This window comes from Monodon monoceros, unplaced genomic scaffold, assembly GCF_005190385.1.
Source record: "Monodon monoceros isolate NGI ecotype Baffin Bay Population unplaced genomic scaffold, NGI_Narwhal_1 Super_Scaffold_22, whole genome shotgun sequence".
Classification (NCBI taxonomy): domain Eukaryota; kingdom Metazoa; phylum Chordata; class Mammalia; order Artiodactyla; family Monodontidae; genus Monodon; species Monodon monoceros.
Window position 1 is genome coordinate 21,772,178 of NW_021703779.1, and position 16,258 is coordinate 21,788,435.

At 40.4% G+C, this 16,258-nt stretch overlaps 1 protein-coding gene and 1 non-coding gene across 3 annotated transcripts in view; one reads left to right on the forward strand and one right to left on the reverse strand.

Annotated features, from left to right (window-relative positions):
* The window catches only part of POLA1 (DNA polymerase alpha 1, catalytic subunit), a 311,176-nt gene that overhangs the window by 142,224 nt on the left and 152,694 nt on the right, over positions 1-16,258 (forward strand). For both annotated transcript variants that reach the window (XM_029240606.1, XM_029240607.1), the window contains exons 31-32: positions 2,910-3,041; positions 7,605-7,779. In XM_029240606.1, coding sequence (XP_029096439.1) covers positions 2,910-3,041; positions 7,605-7,779 — 307 coding nt within the window. The remainder of the gene's footprint in view (positions 1-2,909; positions 3,042-7,604; positions 7,780-16,258) is intronic.
* TRNAG-UCC lies at positions 13,836-13,908 on the reverse strand. The gene has a single exon. It is a non-coding gene; the product is annotated as a tRNA-Gly (tRNA).

The window sequence follows — 16,258 nt, forward strand, 5'->3', positions numbered from 1 at the left end:
AAGTCAATCAAGACTTCACATAATGCAGGTTTGAGAAGATTTAAATACTTAGAGAGGCTTCTAGGTACTCTCCTACACTGAGTGTATGATTTAGAAAGTGTATAGAACAGGGGGATGTGCAGCCATGTTTGAGGACCTGCTTTATTCTACTACAGTAGTTCTCAAATTTCCTGATCTCAGGACATTTTCACACTCTTAAAATAGTTGGGGACTGCAAGAGCTTTTGTTTATGTAGCTTATGTTGATATTTACTGTTAGAAATTAAAACTGAGAAGTTTTAAAAGCATTTATTAGTTTATTTAAAAATATCAGTAAACCCATTATATGTTTACAAAAATAAAAATTTTTTTAATTAATTAATTTATTTTTGGCTGTGTTGGGTCTTCGTTGTTGCGCGTGAGCTTCCTCTAGTTGCGGCGAGTGGGGGCTACTCTTCGTTGCGGTGCTTGGGCCTCTCATTGTGGTGGCTTCTCGTTGCAGAGCACGGGCTCTAGGCGCACGGGCTTCAGTAGTTGTGGTTCATGGGCTCAGTAGTTGTGGCTCGTGGGCTCTAGGTGCACAGGCTTCAGTAGTTGTGGCACGCAGGCTCAGTAGTTGTGGCGCATGGGCTTAGTTGCTCCGCGGCATATGGGATCTTCCCGGACCAGGGCTCAAACCCGTGTCCCCTGCATTGGCAGGCGGATTCTTAACCACTGTGCCGCCAGAGAAGTCCCACAAAAATAAAATTTTTTCATGAAAAATAACTGTATATTTCAAAACAAAGAAAAATTAGCCAGAGGAATGGTGTTATTTTGCAAATCTTGTTAATGTCTAGTTTAGTAGAAGACATCCGCGTTCTTATATCTGCTTGTGCATCCAATCTGTTGTGATGTGTGGTGTTAGTTGAAGCATAGGAAGAAAGTCAAGTTTCACACAAACATGTAGTTGGAAAAAGAAGTATTTCAGTAATTTTTAAAGATAGTTGTGTGTATTCTTCTTTGATTCTACACCAGTACTCTAGAAGTGGTATTGTCTTCAAGGTTATTTGTATTGTGGAAATAGGAAACCATATCAATGAACTTTTCATATTCTTACATTAAAATCTTTTCATCTGTGCGGTGCTTTGATGGATCTTTTACCCATGTGTGATGTTATGCACTTGTAATTTATTAAATGTTGGTTCCCTGAGTTTTACAGATCTTCCAAAATATTGATACATCTCATTGTATATTAACAAAAACCACATTTTAAAATATTCTTACTCATCAGAAGAGTCTTTAGGTATTGGAAAGCTGTCAAGCTCACCGGAGTGGAAACAGAATTTCCAAAATTCTGATTTGTGCTTGATAGCTTCAATATTATCATAGGCAATATATACTGTCAGGTGTTTTCCTTGAAGTGGCAGGCTCGCTTGGTTCTTTTTGAGTGATTGTCTGCCAGGTACTCAAGTTAGAATAACAGTAGTTGGCCTGCCATTCTTTCAAATAAAAATTGGGTTGAGAAAGGCAGCTAGTTTAGCTTGCAACTCAGATGGTTGCACAAATGCATTTCCTCGAGCATCCTTCGTTCTTGAGTATGCTGTAGATGTGCCTTGGGCATACTTCCCATTTTGTCACACAAAATTTTAGCTTTCTACTCAAGGGTCAAGAACTTTAAAAAAACTGTGAGCGTGTCATGGTGACGAATACAATGAGTATTAGTACAGTTTGGTGCTGCTGCCCAGGTTCATGTTTATAAGGCGTCAGCACCTTTACTGACCTTTGTTTCTATATCACCAGTGCAGATAGTATTATTAGGAAAATAGCTTTGATTTCTCCACCCCCTGAAAGGGTGTCGCTAACCCCCAGGGGTCTGCAGACCACACTTAAGTGATCTAGACATGGAGCACCCTATTCCCTGTCCTTCCTCTTGTCTTTTGAAACCCACCCCTTCCCTTTGTGCATATTAAGTTCCAGTCCAATAGACGTGTTTTTTTTTTTTTCTCACCTCTTGCTTTTAACTTTTGCTTTTTCCCTCTGCTTGAATGTTCTTGCCCCGTCATCTTTTCTTAAAATCTATTTTTTCCTTCATGTGCCAGTTCGCTTTTTTCTTCCGTGATTTCTGCTCTCAGATGGTAGCAATCTTTGCCTCTCTAAACTCTCGGTAACACTTAGTTTACCACTCCCTTCTGGCACATGTAGCTTATTTTAGAGAGTTTTTTTGTGGAATGCGGAATCGTCTGCTAATGGCAGGTGACTTAGGACCAGTGACTGTCTTATTCATCTTGCAGTACTTTACAGTGCTTGAACTTAGTGAATTATTGCAGAGTGAGCGAAATAATTTCTTCCGCAAACATTTGGTTGCTGCTACACACCAAGAATCGTTCTGAGCCCTCTGAATGCAGCTGTGGGCAAGGCTGACGTGTTCCTGCTCTCGTGGGGCTTACTTTCTGTTAAAAACTCATTCACTCTGCCTTTGGAGAGCTTAAATTGACAGTGTGAGTAAATCCAGTGATTTCTGGTGCCTTAGGGATTTATTTAGGCTCGAGAAGCCTTTGAGAAACAGATCATTAAGTCAGAGTAACCGTTATCCATCCGTCTTAACTAATCAGTTAATTCAGTGAGAGAATTGCAGACATTAAGAGGAACTCTAAGGCTGCATAGGAGACTGAATTCACAGTCTTAATCTTTATATCCAAGTATTCTGTGCCATGGCCCAGAAACTCATATTTCTTTTTTTTCAGGGTTATATCTGGTCATATTAGTTACTAAATGAAGGAGAGAGGAGCCTTGAGGATAGAATGTCTGAAGATCCTGTGGCAGTGTTTTCTACATACAGCTGCTGTCATTTTTATGTTTATGGGGCTGGTGTGATTCTAGCAGAGATATGTTTAGTGTGAGAAAGGTTTTATTTTAAAGTTTGGGGCTTTTTGTTCCCTCTTTTTCTCTTAGGCGTTGACAAAGGATCCCCAGGATTATCCTGATAAAAAAAGCCTACCTCATGTACATGTTGCCCTCTGGATAAATTCTCAAGGAGGCAGAAAGGTGAAAGCTGGAGATACTGTGTCGTATGTCATCTGTCAGGTAAAACTGTCATAATAAATAAGACTTACACCAATTCCGAGCCCATAGTAAAATCCATCTCTCCATGGTGTCTTATTTAGTACTCTTCCAAATAATTGATGCTGTAAAGAGAGGGTTTAGTCTTGGTTGGTTTTGCAGCATTTAAAAACATTAGTCAGAGGTATGACATTTTATTAAAATTTTTATAAAACATTTGAGACTAGTGTTTTGGTTGAGTGAAATTACTTTGGTGAGATAGGTATATAACAGTAGCTGCTGTTTCAATCTGAAATTAACTTGAATGAAAATGTCTACCAGTTTGCTTGTATATCCAGCAGTAGTCCTTTATCATTCCTTTTGCAGCAGTTTGGATTCTGAATATTATTCTACCAAAAGAGAGTAAATGCATTTTTCACTAGCCTGTTCAAATAATTACTTGAAAAAAAATACAAAATGCATGGTTATGGAGAAAGGTGAGATGTCCTAAAAAGATACCTTATGAAGAAAACACAGATTATCTAACCAGGTCCTTTTTTTTTTTTTTGAGTGGAGGGGGCCTAGAACCCACCTCTTGTCTTCTTCCGGTTCCATGAGACACCTCTCAGGAACCTCTAGATCTTCTGGAACAGTTTTAAACCGCTGACCAGTTTCTTTTGAGAGTAGCATGCCTCTAACAGTCAGAGATAGGGAGAAAGGGTAGAACAGAAGAGGGTTTTGGTTTTGTGGGGTTTTTTTGTTTTTTTGAAAGCACTTAACTCCAGTCGGAACAAAGGAGGGGTCTCATCCCTTCTCCCTGCTTAAAAAAAAAGTCAGAGTCAAAGCCTCTACCCAAATTCTTTGCAGTTACTATGGTGTGGTGTGTTTACCAAAAGGCATAATTCATCTCAATAAGACTGTTCTTTTTAATTAATTAAATATTGCTTTTTGTTATTACAGTAAAAAAAAATTAGATAAGCCTTAAACTTCAATGTGATTGATCTTTGTCAAAGTACAGTCAATGTGGTTTGCAATCAGAGAGCCTTTTCAAAATGTAGAAGTCGTCTGCTAATATCTGCTTGGTACTGTAGATGATGTACATAACAAATGATTTAAGTACATGGACAGGAATCAGCACTTGACTCTGTCTCCCTCCTAGGGTTACCCTTGATTAAAAACTGTTGCAGAAAGCCAATTCCTGCAGGAAAATATTTCCATAAATGTCTGACTCGCTCAAGCCCTTAATGTGCTTTGCATATTGCCTCTGACAAGTCTCATCTCAAAAAAACAATTTTCATATTATGCAAATAAAGATTTGGTAAATAGGCTAGGTTTTTTTTTTTCACTTAGGTATTCACATACATGGAAAAGCTGTTAAGATTATTAATGACAGGAGCAGATGGCAACATACAACTTTGAAAAATTATATAGGTTTTCTGAAATAGCATCTAAAAATGAAATCAAGCCATAATTATGTTTTGGGTAAACCTGGAATGGAGATGTATGGTCCTATGATCAATGTATGTCAAAAGTCAAGCTTATATTCCTTGATGTCTGAATATTGAGGTCTTTTGATTTCTTCTTCTCGGGTCTTACTGATATAAGAAAAGCTCAAAATGCTGATGCTAAATCCAATTTGATGTATTTTCAACCCTTTTCCCATTCGACTGGTGCTGGGTGTTAACTTATTTGCTTGTTGAAAGAACAGTTCATGTTTCTTTTATTGGTTTATTCTTCTCACTGTATCCCAAGAAAAGTTGTAGGACTTTAATTTGCCTTTGTCCCCCAGCAGTGGGACATGCCCACTTTCAGCATGTTTGCTAACCCAAGCTGCCTACTTCTTTTGCTTTTAAGCACTCAGGTTATTCTTCCTCTTTCCTAACACAATTATATTTTTAGAATATGTTTCTCAAAATGTATGATGACACATTTTTAGGAGAACTATTTACTGCTGTAAGCAAAGGTGCCCTTCAAGAATAACCTATCTCCTAAACAGGTTCTTTTTTGTTTAAAATTTACATTTTGAACATAATACTCTACTGATAACTTATTCAGACTATAAATTCAGGTGAATTCAGAGAGTAATGTTTGTGGTATGTAATTTATATTGTAGTTCATAGTCTTATTAAACCATGTGAATTATTTGCTGAGATCTTAAATCAACTTCCACTTGTTGGTTAAGTTTTAAATCTTTAACTATTTAACTTTCATTGGACATAATTTTCATAAGGCATGCCTTTAACATAATTGTTTTAAGGGTGCCACTTGTCATCTGTTAAAACTTTTTTTCCATTGATTTCCTACTAAAGATGACCTCATAGTTTTCAATGAATTGTCTGCATCTGGTTGTCTCTGTAAAGTATGTACTTTGAGAAGTTCACAAATTACTACATGGGCACTTCAAGGAAGACCAACATTGCTTCTCAGTCTATTTTTAAAGGTGTATGGGATGTGTTTTTGCATATACCATGGGTTTGAGAATTAGGTCTTTGAGGGGTATATCTTATGTCACAGCCTAAATGTTTGCTAGGTTTGAGAATTAGGTCTTGCTAGGTTTGAGAATTAGGTCTTTGAGGGATATATGTTATGTTACAGCCTAAATGTTTTTCCAACGTAACACAGGAAGACCTGTCATCTTACCAATTGTTTTGAATTTAATCATGTTTGAGCCCAGATTTTTTTTTTGTTTTTTTTGCGGTACGCGGGCCTCTCACTGTTGTGGCCTCTCCCGTTGCGGAGCACAGGCTCCGGACGCGCAGGCTCAGCGGCCATGGCTCACGGGCCCAGCCGCTCCGTGGCATGTGGGATCTTCCCGGACCGGGGCACGAACCCGTGTCCCCTGCATCGGCAGGCGGACTCTCAACCACTGCGCCACCAGGGAGGCCCGAGCTCAGATGCTTTTACATACAATAAGAAATATGTTTGGGAAAAACTTTTTCAACTGAGAATATGCTTAGAACTTGTTCAACTGTTTTTTTACAGACATGCCTGACATGAGAACATCTAATGATATATTGGAAAGTAACTCAAGGGCCGTTTTTAAAAAATAATAATTTGCCTCTACAAATTTTGTTTTTATTCTTTATTAAAAAATTTTAAACTCAACATTACTATAATCTTAAGGACAGACCAGTTTTAAAAAGAAACTACAATTCTATAAATCAGTCAGATTTCATGTGTTTGTTAAAAGGCAGTCTGAATATAGTTGTGGTGCATAAAGACACTGCCCAAGGATTTTTCACACTTTTTGTCATTGGCTGTCACCTTACTCTCATCTAACAAATCAAACTTCTAAAAAGGCAACAATTAAAGTTGATTAATTCTGCCTAATTTCTTTTACTGTATTGTGAACTCCTGAAAAATAATTATAAGCAAGCCTTTTAATCTGAGGTTTGCTTCCTTTCTAGTTATTTCATTATATCTTAGCATAAGTAGAACCTAGTTGATAAACATCCCAGTTTGTTTCCATCAGGAGCCTAGCCAGAGAAAGAGGCCAGTGCTTCCAATTTGTGGTAAGACAACGGTATGAAAGGTTGCTTCTGCTTTGGGCTGGGCACTGAGCTGAGAAGGGACTGATTGTAGCAGGATTGAAAGAATAGGATTCACATTATAATCAGTTTTGCGGAGCAGCTGAGCACTGTGAATAGTTAAAATTTACGAATCTGAAAAATTCTGTTGTTGCAGACAAGAGGAAGAGTGGAGCGAGTTGTTGGATGTTGGTCCAGTAGAGTGATGATGGCTTTTTGATTCACAGATGATGATGACATCACCCACAGGACTGTATATGGGCCAATTATATAGAGTTTCACAACTTTTATTTTTAGACAGTAAAGAGAAGAGGAAGGCCTTGAAAAGAGGCTCTCTGGCCCTTCTTCCTTTCCTTGAGGAAGAGCCGCGTAAACAGCGCAAAATGGCATGCCCTTCGTTCCAGTGGCCAGATATTGTGCTCCTAGAGCACTCTACTCCACCAAGGCGACTTTCTTAATTTTACTCTTACCTATTATATCTTGTACATAAGTTAGTGCTCTTGGGTTTTGTGTACTGGTCTATTCCCCTTGCTCATTTGCTTCTCAGAGATACATATAGCTCTCATTGAGAGATATTGCACACACACACACACACACACACCCTGTCTTTAAGATGATACTAGGACTAGAATTCTTGCAAGGAGGGATTGAGTTAACATAATAAAAGGGTCACACATTTTTTTGTCATGACTCCTAAAAGGCCTTTGTTAGCAAGTCTTCCTGGTGTGTGTTTCTGTGATATGGCAGGTGGAATTGTTTAATGTAGTCATGCCATCTTGTTGGTTTCGAGTTTCAACAAAAAATAGAACACAACACATGCTGGATTTACATTCCTGGACAGTGGGTGAGTTGTTCTCCTTGATCTTCCTCCTGTTAGTTGCATATGAAATGTTCACCAATAGGTCAGAAGGGCTTCTTGGTGTTTGGAATTGAATACATAAAATTTGAACTGTTATCCAGAAGGATTTCTTGGTGTTTGGAATTGAATATATAAAATTTGAATTGTTGTCCCTCTCTTTGTCCAAGCAAGTACTTGTGATTGAATTTCTCACAACTTTACCTGTACCATGTCCTCTTGTAGGATGGGTCAAACCTCACTGGGAGTCAGAGGGCCTATGCACCCGAGCAGCTGCAGAAGCAGGACAATTTAAGCATTGACACCCAGTACTACCTGGCCCAGCAGATCCACCCAGTTGTGGCTCGAATCTGTGAGCCAATAGATGGAATTGATGCTGTCCTCATTGCAACGTGGTTAGGTAAGTGTCCCGAACTCACGTAGCCCCTTGCCTGGCAACAGCAGCCCGTGCGGTCATCCCTTACCCATCAGGAGCCCTGTTTAGAGGCACGGTACTGTGTCAAGCACTTCTTTGTCTGTAGTTGAGCATTTATTTTTGTGGTGGTTTGGTTAATGTCTATCTCCCCTCCTGTATGAACCCCACAGGCTTGCTACCTCTGTTAAGCACATGCCTGCTCCAGGGTAGGCACTCTGTCAACAGATGATGAGTGGGGAGAGAGAGGCGGCAAAAGAAAGGATAAGAGAAGCTTTTCGGCGCCCTCCTAGTCTCTGAGCATACATTGTTGTTGCTTTTTTTTTTAATTTTTTTTTTGGCTGCGTTGGGTCTTCATTGCTGTGCGCAAAGTTGCGGCGAGTCGGGGCTACTCTTCGTTGCGGTGGTGTCTCTTGTGGAGCACGAGCTCTAGGTGCATGGGCTTTAGTAGTTGCAGCACGTGGGCTCAGTAGTTGTGGCTTGTGGGCTGTAGAGGGCAGGCTCAGTAGTTGTGGCACACAGGCTTAGTTGCTCCGTGGCATGTGGGATCTTCCTGGAGCACGTCTCGAACCCGTGTCCCCTGCATTGGCAGGTGGATTCTTAACCACTGCGCTACCAGGGAAGTCCCTACATCGTTGTCACTTTAATCAGTGAACTTCACTTAATAAGAAGATTCATTGTATCTTGATTATTGTTTCTTCTTGTCTCAGTCTCTAAATGTGTTTTTGTATGGAGTGAGAATACACAGCTTTTTTAACATTAAAACGTTTAACTTGTATTCGATTCCTTTTGAGTATCCTGCTCTTGCTTTTAAAAATTCTTCTAAAACTAGACTCATTATCTTCTAGGAATTAGTTGATTCCTAATTTCTCATCATTCTGGAGGTGCCAGCCAACCCTGAAGCCTCATTGTTTCTCAGACTTTTTGCCAGGTCACCAGATTGTCATCTCTTGCTTAGAAATGTATTTCATAACCAGCCCTGATTTCCTTTCTAGATGACCAGCATGTTGAGAGTTACATTGCTTTAAGTTCTCTGCTCTCTATCCCATTGTACACAAAGATGAATATTCTTAGAATAAGTGCCTAATAAAGTCCTTGGCTGGCTCCTCACTATAAATCCTGTTGCCACTGACATCTTATAGTCTCTGACTTCGGCAGTTATAGACTAACTTTTTAGCTCCAACCTGTATTTCTAGCCTGACTTCTTACTTAGTGTACTCAGGGTCCCCTAAATATGGCACTGTTTAATCTGTCCATGCTTCATGGAAAATTCTCCTCCTCTTCTCTTTGAATAAGTCTGGCTTAAGACACGGGCTTTGGCATCATAGGGATCTGGGTTCAAACACTGGTTCTGTCGCTCATGTGCTCTGTGGCTTTGGGAAGCCTCTGAAGCTTGGTCTCAGCCTTGGTTTCTAGAGTTGCTCTGAGGGAGCGATTAGTGATACATGTGAGATGCTCTGCACAGGCCTGGGTGGGGGAGTGTGCAGTGAACGCCTGTTATGGCCACGCCCCAGCCCCCTGCCAGGCCTCTGCAGAAATATGTTCAAACTCCTCTAGTCCCTGGGATTTGCATGCAGTTAGCTCTCTGTGCGTTTGTGGACTGAGACTGGACAGATGAATCATCAAGTCACATACTTTCCACACTGCCCCTGTTGAATATGTTTCTGAGCTCCTTCCCGCCAGCGGGTCCCGCCGCCCCCCCACCCCCACCCCCGCACCATCAGTGTCTGCTCTGGAAGTGGAAACTCATTTTTGACATTTGCCTAAGCAAAACATAATTAGGAAGATAAAATTCTGCTACCCAGATCATCATATAATGTATTCTCAAAGTTGAGTTGTATTTGATGATGTTTATAAATCCTCAGCTGGGAGGAGGGAGTGTAAGTGCACAATATTTTTTAGCTTCCTTCTTTTTTCTCTCCTCTGCCTCGAGTGCTTACTCTATTGGAAACTGTAATAAGTACTTTGCATATGTTATCTCATTTAATCCTTTCAGTAACCCCATGAGGCTATGTTGTTTCCTTCATTTTACAGAGAAGAAAGCTGAGGCTTAGAGAGGTAACTAACTTGGTCTTGTCACATAGCTAGTGAGTGGCTGACCGTGGTTGGTCTGGGACCCAGCTCTGCATGACTGCAAAGCTTGTGCTTGTAGCCACCACCTCTTCTTAGCTGTGGGAGGCTGTGACACATGCCCTCAGCCAGGAGCGTGGTGGCGTGGGTGTGAAGGCCCGGGAACTTCATCTTTGTGCTTCCTCCTCGCCCCACTGCAAACCCCCAGTGCCGCTGACAGCCCCTCAGCAGAAGCATTTGTTTTTTAGAGTAGATCTTCCAGGTTTTCCATTTGGATCATCAGCAGCCTGCTTCATAGGCTCACCGTTGTCCTTTCCTTCTTTGGTTCTGAATTTTCCAGTGGCCCAGAGCCGAGGAGAGGTAGCTGGAACAAGCCTCATCTTGTGAGTGACGTTTAATAGATAAGGGTGGAGCCTTGTATTTTCGGCAGAAGAGCTGTAGAGTAGAAGGCGGTGGAGCCTGGCTGGTAAACAGCCTGATGCCTGCTCAGATGTCTCAAGACTGGCCATACCTGGAGGAGGCCAGACTGATTTCGTTGGTTGCAGGGTCATATTTAAGATCATTTTCATATCAATTAAACCGCAGGCAGATTGTGGCTGCTTAAAGACGAAACTTTCTCATCATTGTGACTGTCTTATGAATCCAGTTTTCACAAATCATTTTCCAAGCCAGTAGCCTAGTGGGCCCCATCTTCAGAGTGTTCTTGCTATTACTGACCAGGCTCAGCCTACAGAGGGGACCCGTCATGCTTGTGCGTGGTCTCAACACATCCCCATCTCTCCTACCCCATCACCTGAAAGCTCTCGGTGCCAGGTAGCCGCTTGGAGCTGCTGAGGGGCCTGTGTTTCTAGCTCTGAAGGAGCTGCTGCCACTCCCCTTTGTACCTTCTTTTTCTCGTTTTTGTCTTCTGCTGTTTGGCAGCAGTTTTCATGCTGAAGACATGTGAAGCTGTCATCATTGCGCAGTGTGCCTCCTCCCACCGCAGCCCCGGCCGTCACCAACGGTATCCACATACCTATCTACATTCGTAGTAAATCTCCTAGTCCTTTATCTCTCCCTCTTTCCTCGTAGGAGCGTCCACAGTAATGAAGGGCAGAACAGCAAGTGCCAGTCACCGTGAAGATCTGTAGAAAACATTGAAGCTTGCTGGGCAGATCTTTGCAGGCGTTTGCCCCCTGCCCTATTTGGGAGCTGCATTTTGATCTGTGTTCTTTATTCCTCTACCCCAAGTGGAAATTAGGGTGGCTGTTCTTCACTGGGGGATTTGAGGCCCCTGTTATCAGTTCTCACTTAGCCTGTGGTTTTAGAGGAGAAGGGAGGAGATAGGGAAGAGGTGGGGAAGTAAGGGGAGGAGTGTTAGGGGTGCATGGTTTCTAAGAGGTGCAAGCTATAGGCATACAATTACTGTAATTTGTTTTTAAAGTTCTAAATCTGTTTTTCTTTATATTAAATAAAACTGCCGTTAGTGAACTGACACCGTTAAATAAGTTGAAGTCTGCAGATATATACATAAAATACAAGCCCTGCAACTGCTTAATCACAGACATAAAATAATTCTCTTGCCTTTAATGTAGTTTTTGTCTTTGGTTAATCAAATGTATGACAGTGTAGAAACTTCAGTGAAGTTCGCTACTTTGTCCTTTTAGCTAGTATAAAGAAATCAGGAATAATGGCATAATTTCATTTAGGAAAATTATTAAGTTCATGATTTTTTATTTTTCAGACTCTTTTGTGGAGAGCAACTATATTTTTCAACTACTTCTTTTTCTATTGCTTTTATACTGCTTTCCTTGAAATGAAAGGCAAGCATCAAGTGTTGGTTTTATCCTGTGGCTTCACTTTGGAAATTCTCTATTTCTCCCCATCAGGATAACTCCTGAAGTCTGTCTGGTGGCATGTTGCATGGCCAGGTGTTCTGTATGGGAAGGTTGTTTCAGTGAAAAGGAGAGAGGACAGTCTATTAAATGAGTGAATGAATAAGTCTGTTGTATTGAAAGAGAATAATTTGTTCTCCCTAATAACTAATGGTCCTCATTATCCCACAGTAAAATGTGTATCATTTTTCTGAAACCCATGCAAGATTATTGCTGTTGAGCTTAAATAAAGCTAAATTTTACTCTTTTCCATCTGTGAATAGAAAAAAATGTAGTATTACTCTTCTTATACAATAGCTCTATGGGAAACATGGCCACTAAAACTTGGAACTCTCAGCTTTTGTTCTCCAGACTATAGGGTTCTTTTTTCTCTCTTGTTCTAATGAACGCTCTCTATATTCTGTGGGTGAAATATTCACAGTATGCTCCAGCATCCAAATAGTCTTCTGTACCTAGCAAAACAGGCTGGGGATTAGAATATTCTAAAGTTCATTCCTGAATTTCATCTTTTAATAAATTTATATTTTATGCATAACAGTACTTAAAATTATATAATATCTTTCCTCCGATGAGGAATGATTTGTACAATAACTGTCAAATACCTTTCTTCATGGTCAGTGATAAAATTTCAGGCATTTGCCTATCAGGGCAGTTTTTTCATTCGTCCTGAGAAATTATTGATGTTTGAAGAACATGAGAATTTAACATTTAATCTGTGAAAGTAGTGCTTAGAACAAGACAGCACACTTAACCCGGTGTGTTCCTGAGTTAGATTGGGAAGTAATAATCCCCCCTTTTAAAAAATGGCCCATACCACCCACCTTACAGAAGGTACTTTTTGTCAGTAGACAGGGTACCGTGATATCTTCTAAGAAAATAAGTGCAGCAGCGGACCATGCCATGTTTGGGGGTGCCTTTGGTAGACCCGAGGAGATATACCTACAAAAGGTGGTGGGGTGGCGGTGGGGGAAAAGCACAGGTGGTTGGGAGTGGAATGATGCCACCAGCAAGTGCCTCAGGCATTACTTTGTTGATCAAGACTTTGCTCTTTTCATGATGAAGCTCTCAGAAGAATGTACGTACATGACCAGCATTTCCAAACCTTAACTATTTTCTGTGACATAATTCATAGTAAAATTTCAGAAGTAAGATCACACCAAATGCAGTGTAGGATAGTAAGTCTTCTCAGTGGGTAAGAACTGCCCCTTCCAGGCTGGAGCGCCATTCCAAGCACGTTATCAAATGGCTCATGGTCCCAGCCTCCTTAGTCCCGACCTACTTATGCATCCATGGAACAGATGAATGTTGATGACCTGCCGTGCTCAGCAGTGTAATGGGTGCTGTGAGGGATACGAAGTTGAGTCAGCCGTGGCTCCTTTACTCACATCACAGCCCGGCCTGTTGAGTCGATTTCCCTGTTGTGGGGAAGTCTAGTGGACAGCACAAGTACATGTCCCCAAAGAGGTAGAATAAAGGAGTTTCAGTGTTTGGGGGAAGCAGACCACTTCTAGCTGGGGCCACCTGGGAAGAGTTTATAAAAATGGAGGCGTTTGAGGCATTGTGGGCATGTGCCTTGCAGAGGCCAATGTGGAGTCGGGAGTGGCTGCCTGTCCCCACCTCCCACTTGTCCTTCCAGCCCAGTGATAAGCAGGGCTTTGACTTCCAGGGGTAGCCCAGGCCATCCCAGCTGCTCTTCAGGACACGCAAGGGAATTCACGGAGAGCCTCATGAAGGGTATCCATTACACTGCCTTGCACCACAGTCCCTATAAGGCGAGCACACGGTGCTTGTTTCTATGTCACTGGCTCCCTGTGCTGAGGGCCCGAGGTAGTGCTGCTCATTTGACTCAGGCACACCTCTAAGAACTTGGAGCCACACCAGAGCATGTTTAGAATAATTGCTTTGTGTAGTGATTTCGAACTCTGACTTTGTAAAGCTTGGAGTTTCCAAAGGAAAATGGGGATTTCTCAAATTATTTAAGTTAGATCAATTTTTTTTTAATTTAACGAGGAATAATTAGCAAATATAATTCTATGTACGTATGTATGTATGTATGTACGCACGCATGCATGCCACGCTGTGCGGCTTTTGGGATCTTAGTTCCCCGACCAGGGATGGAACCCGGGGCCCCAGCAGTGGAAGTGCTGAGTCCTAACCACTGGACCACCAGGGAATTCCCTAATTGTATGCTTTTAAAGTGTACAACGTGGTGATTTGATGCACGTTTATATTGTAGAATGATTACCAAGATCGAGATAATTAACACATCCATCACCTCACGTAGTTAACTCTTTTGGGGCAGGGGAAGCGTGGTAAGAATGTTTAAGATCTACTCGCAGGAACTTTCAAGTATACAATATTGTATTATTAAGTATAGATCAAAATTTTTAAGATCATCATATTAAGCATACTAAAATGACGTCAAGATTGTGTAGCCTATAGAAGAATGGCTAAGACGTAACAAATGAAAAGCTGAATACAGCATTGTGCACAAATACTTAAACTATGTTAAATGTATACATATGAATAAGACAGAAACGAGTAAAGGTGGTGAATATTAGGTTCCTCCTCGGTGAAAAAATATAAATACTCTTAATCCTAAAAATAAGACAGTTTTTACAAAATCAGAAGGGAAAAAAACGTTTTTTTCTTTTTTAATCTACCAACATAGCTGGAGAGGAGAGGCCTTTGTGTAAGAGAAGCAGTCTTGGTCTGTTTTATTTGTGTTATTTTATTTTCCAAGTATTTTTTCAGCATAAAGTTACTGTGTTTTCTCAGGTCTAAAAATAAGGTTTTTTTCCTGTTCAGAGGTACAGGTTTCATTAAGTTAAAATTCACGTTCAGGGCTGTCATCAAGGGCATTACAAATAATCACATGCGGTTATGAGAGTGCTGTCCAAAAAAAAAAGAAAATAATTTTTTCTTTTCATCAAGATTTTGGGAGTTATCTTTTGCAGGACAATAAGACTCTTGAGAGTTTATTTAACCCAAAGGTTTGGATATTATTTCTTTTAAAATACTCAGAAAATTTCCATTTATCTTATGGAGAGGTTTGGTGGTGGTGGAAGGCAACTTCAGTTGTTTGCCGCTTGTATAGTCAGTTGTTTATCATTAAATTAGATCCTGCAGTATTTTAAACTTTTTTGTTATGGAAAATTCCAAACATGTACAGTAGTAGAGAAAACTGTGTAAGAAACCCCTAGATGCTCATCACCCAGCTTCAGCCATCTGCAACTGTGGCCAATGTTACTCCTCTTCTTCTCCTCCTCTGATGATTTTGAAGTGAATTCGAGACAACATATCATTTTATCTTTAAATATTTCATTTTGCATTTCTAAAAGACAAGGTTTCCCCCTTTTCAGCATAACTACGATATTATCACTAGGAAAAAAACTCCACAATTCCTTCATTTCATCACATAACCAATAAACGTATTTCCCCAATCGTACTGTGAATGCATTTTTCTTTTAAAAAGAAGCGCCTCCTTTGAATTGGAATCCAGTCAGAGTCCATATGATAGTTAATCTTCTCTATTTTTTCTTTTTTTTTTGATCCTTCCAATTTATTTAAGGAAACTGGTGATTTTTGTCATGTGGAATGTCCCTTATTCTGGAGTTTGCCAATTGCATCCTACTGGTGGTATCCTTTAACACATCCCTCTGTCCCATCTATTTCCTGTAAAATGGTAGTTAGATCTAAAGAGCTGCCCATATTTCAGTCCAGTTTATTTTAGTTTTTGCTAATCCGACTTCCTAGGTAATGGTGTGTACATCTGTGAGGAGGTACATAATGTCTGGTTGCAATCTAACACATTTTGAAACAAACTCAGAGATATATCATGAGAGATACTTACTACTTACTTTTCCTACCTTCTTCAGTGTGAATTTTCTTTTTCTTTAATTGAAATATAGTTGATGTACAATATTATGTTAGTTCTAGGTGTACTGTGTAGTGATTTGACATTTGCAAACATTATGAGATGATCACCACAGTAAGTCTAATAACCCTCTGTCCCCATACAAAGTTATTACAGTATTATTGACCATATTCGTTATGCTGTATATTACATCCCCATGATTTATTTATTATATAACTGGAGCTTTCTACCTCTTAATCCCCTTTGCCTATCCCCTCCCACCTGACTCCCTCTCCCTTTTGGCAGTCGCCCATTTGCTCTCTGTATCTGTGACTCTGTTTTCCTTTTGTTTTGGCTTTTAGATTCCACATATAGTGAGATCATGTGGTATTCTTCTTTCTCTGACTTATTTCACTTGGCATAATACACTCTAGATCCAACCATGTCGAAAATGGCAAGCTTTCAATTTTTTATGGCTAAGTAATATTCGTGTGTGTGTGTGTGTGTGTGTACACCACATCATCTTTATCCATTCATCTATTGATGGGCCCTTAGGTCGCTTCTATATCTTGGCTATTGGAAATAATGCTGCAGTGAACATTGCAGTACATGAATCTTTTTGAGTTAGTGTTTTGTTTTTCTCCTGGTAAACACCCAGAAGCGAAAC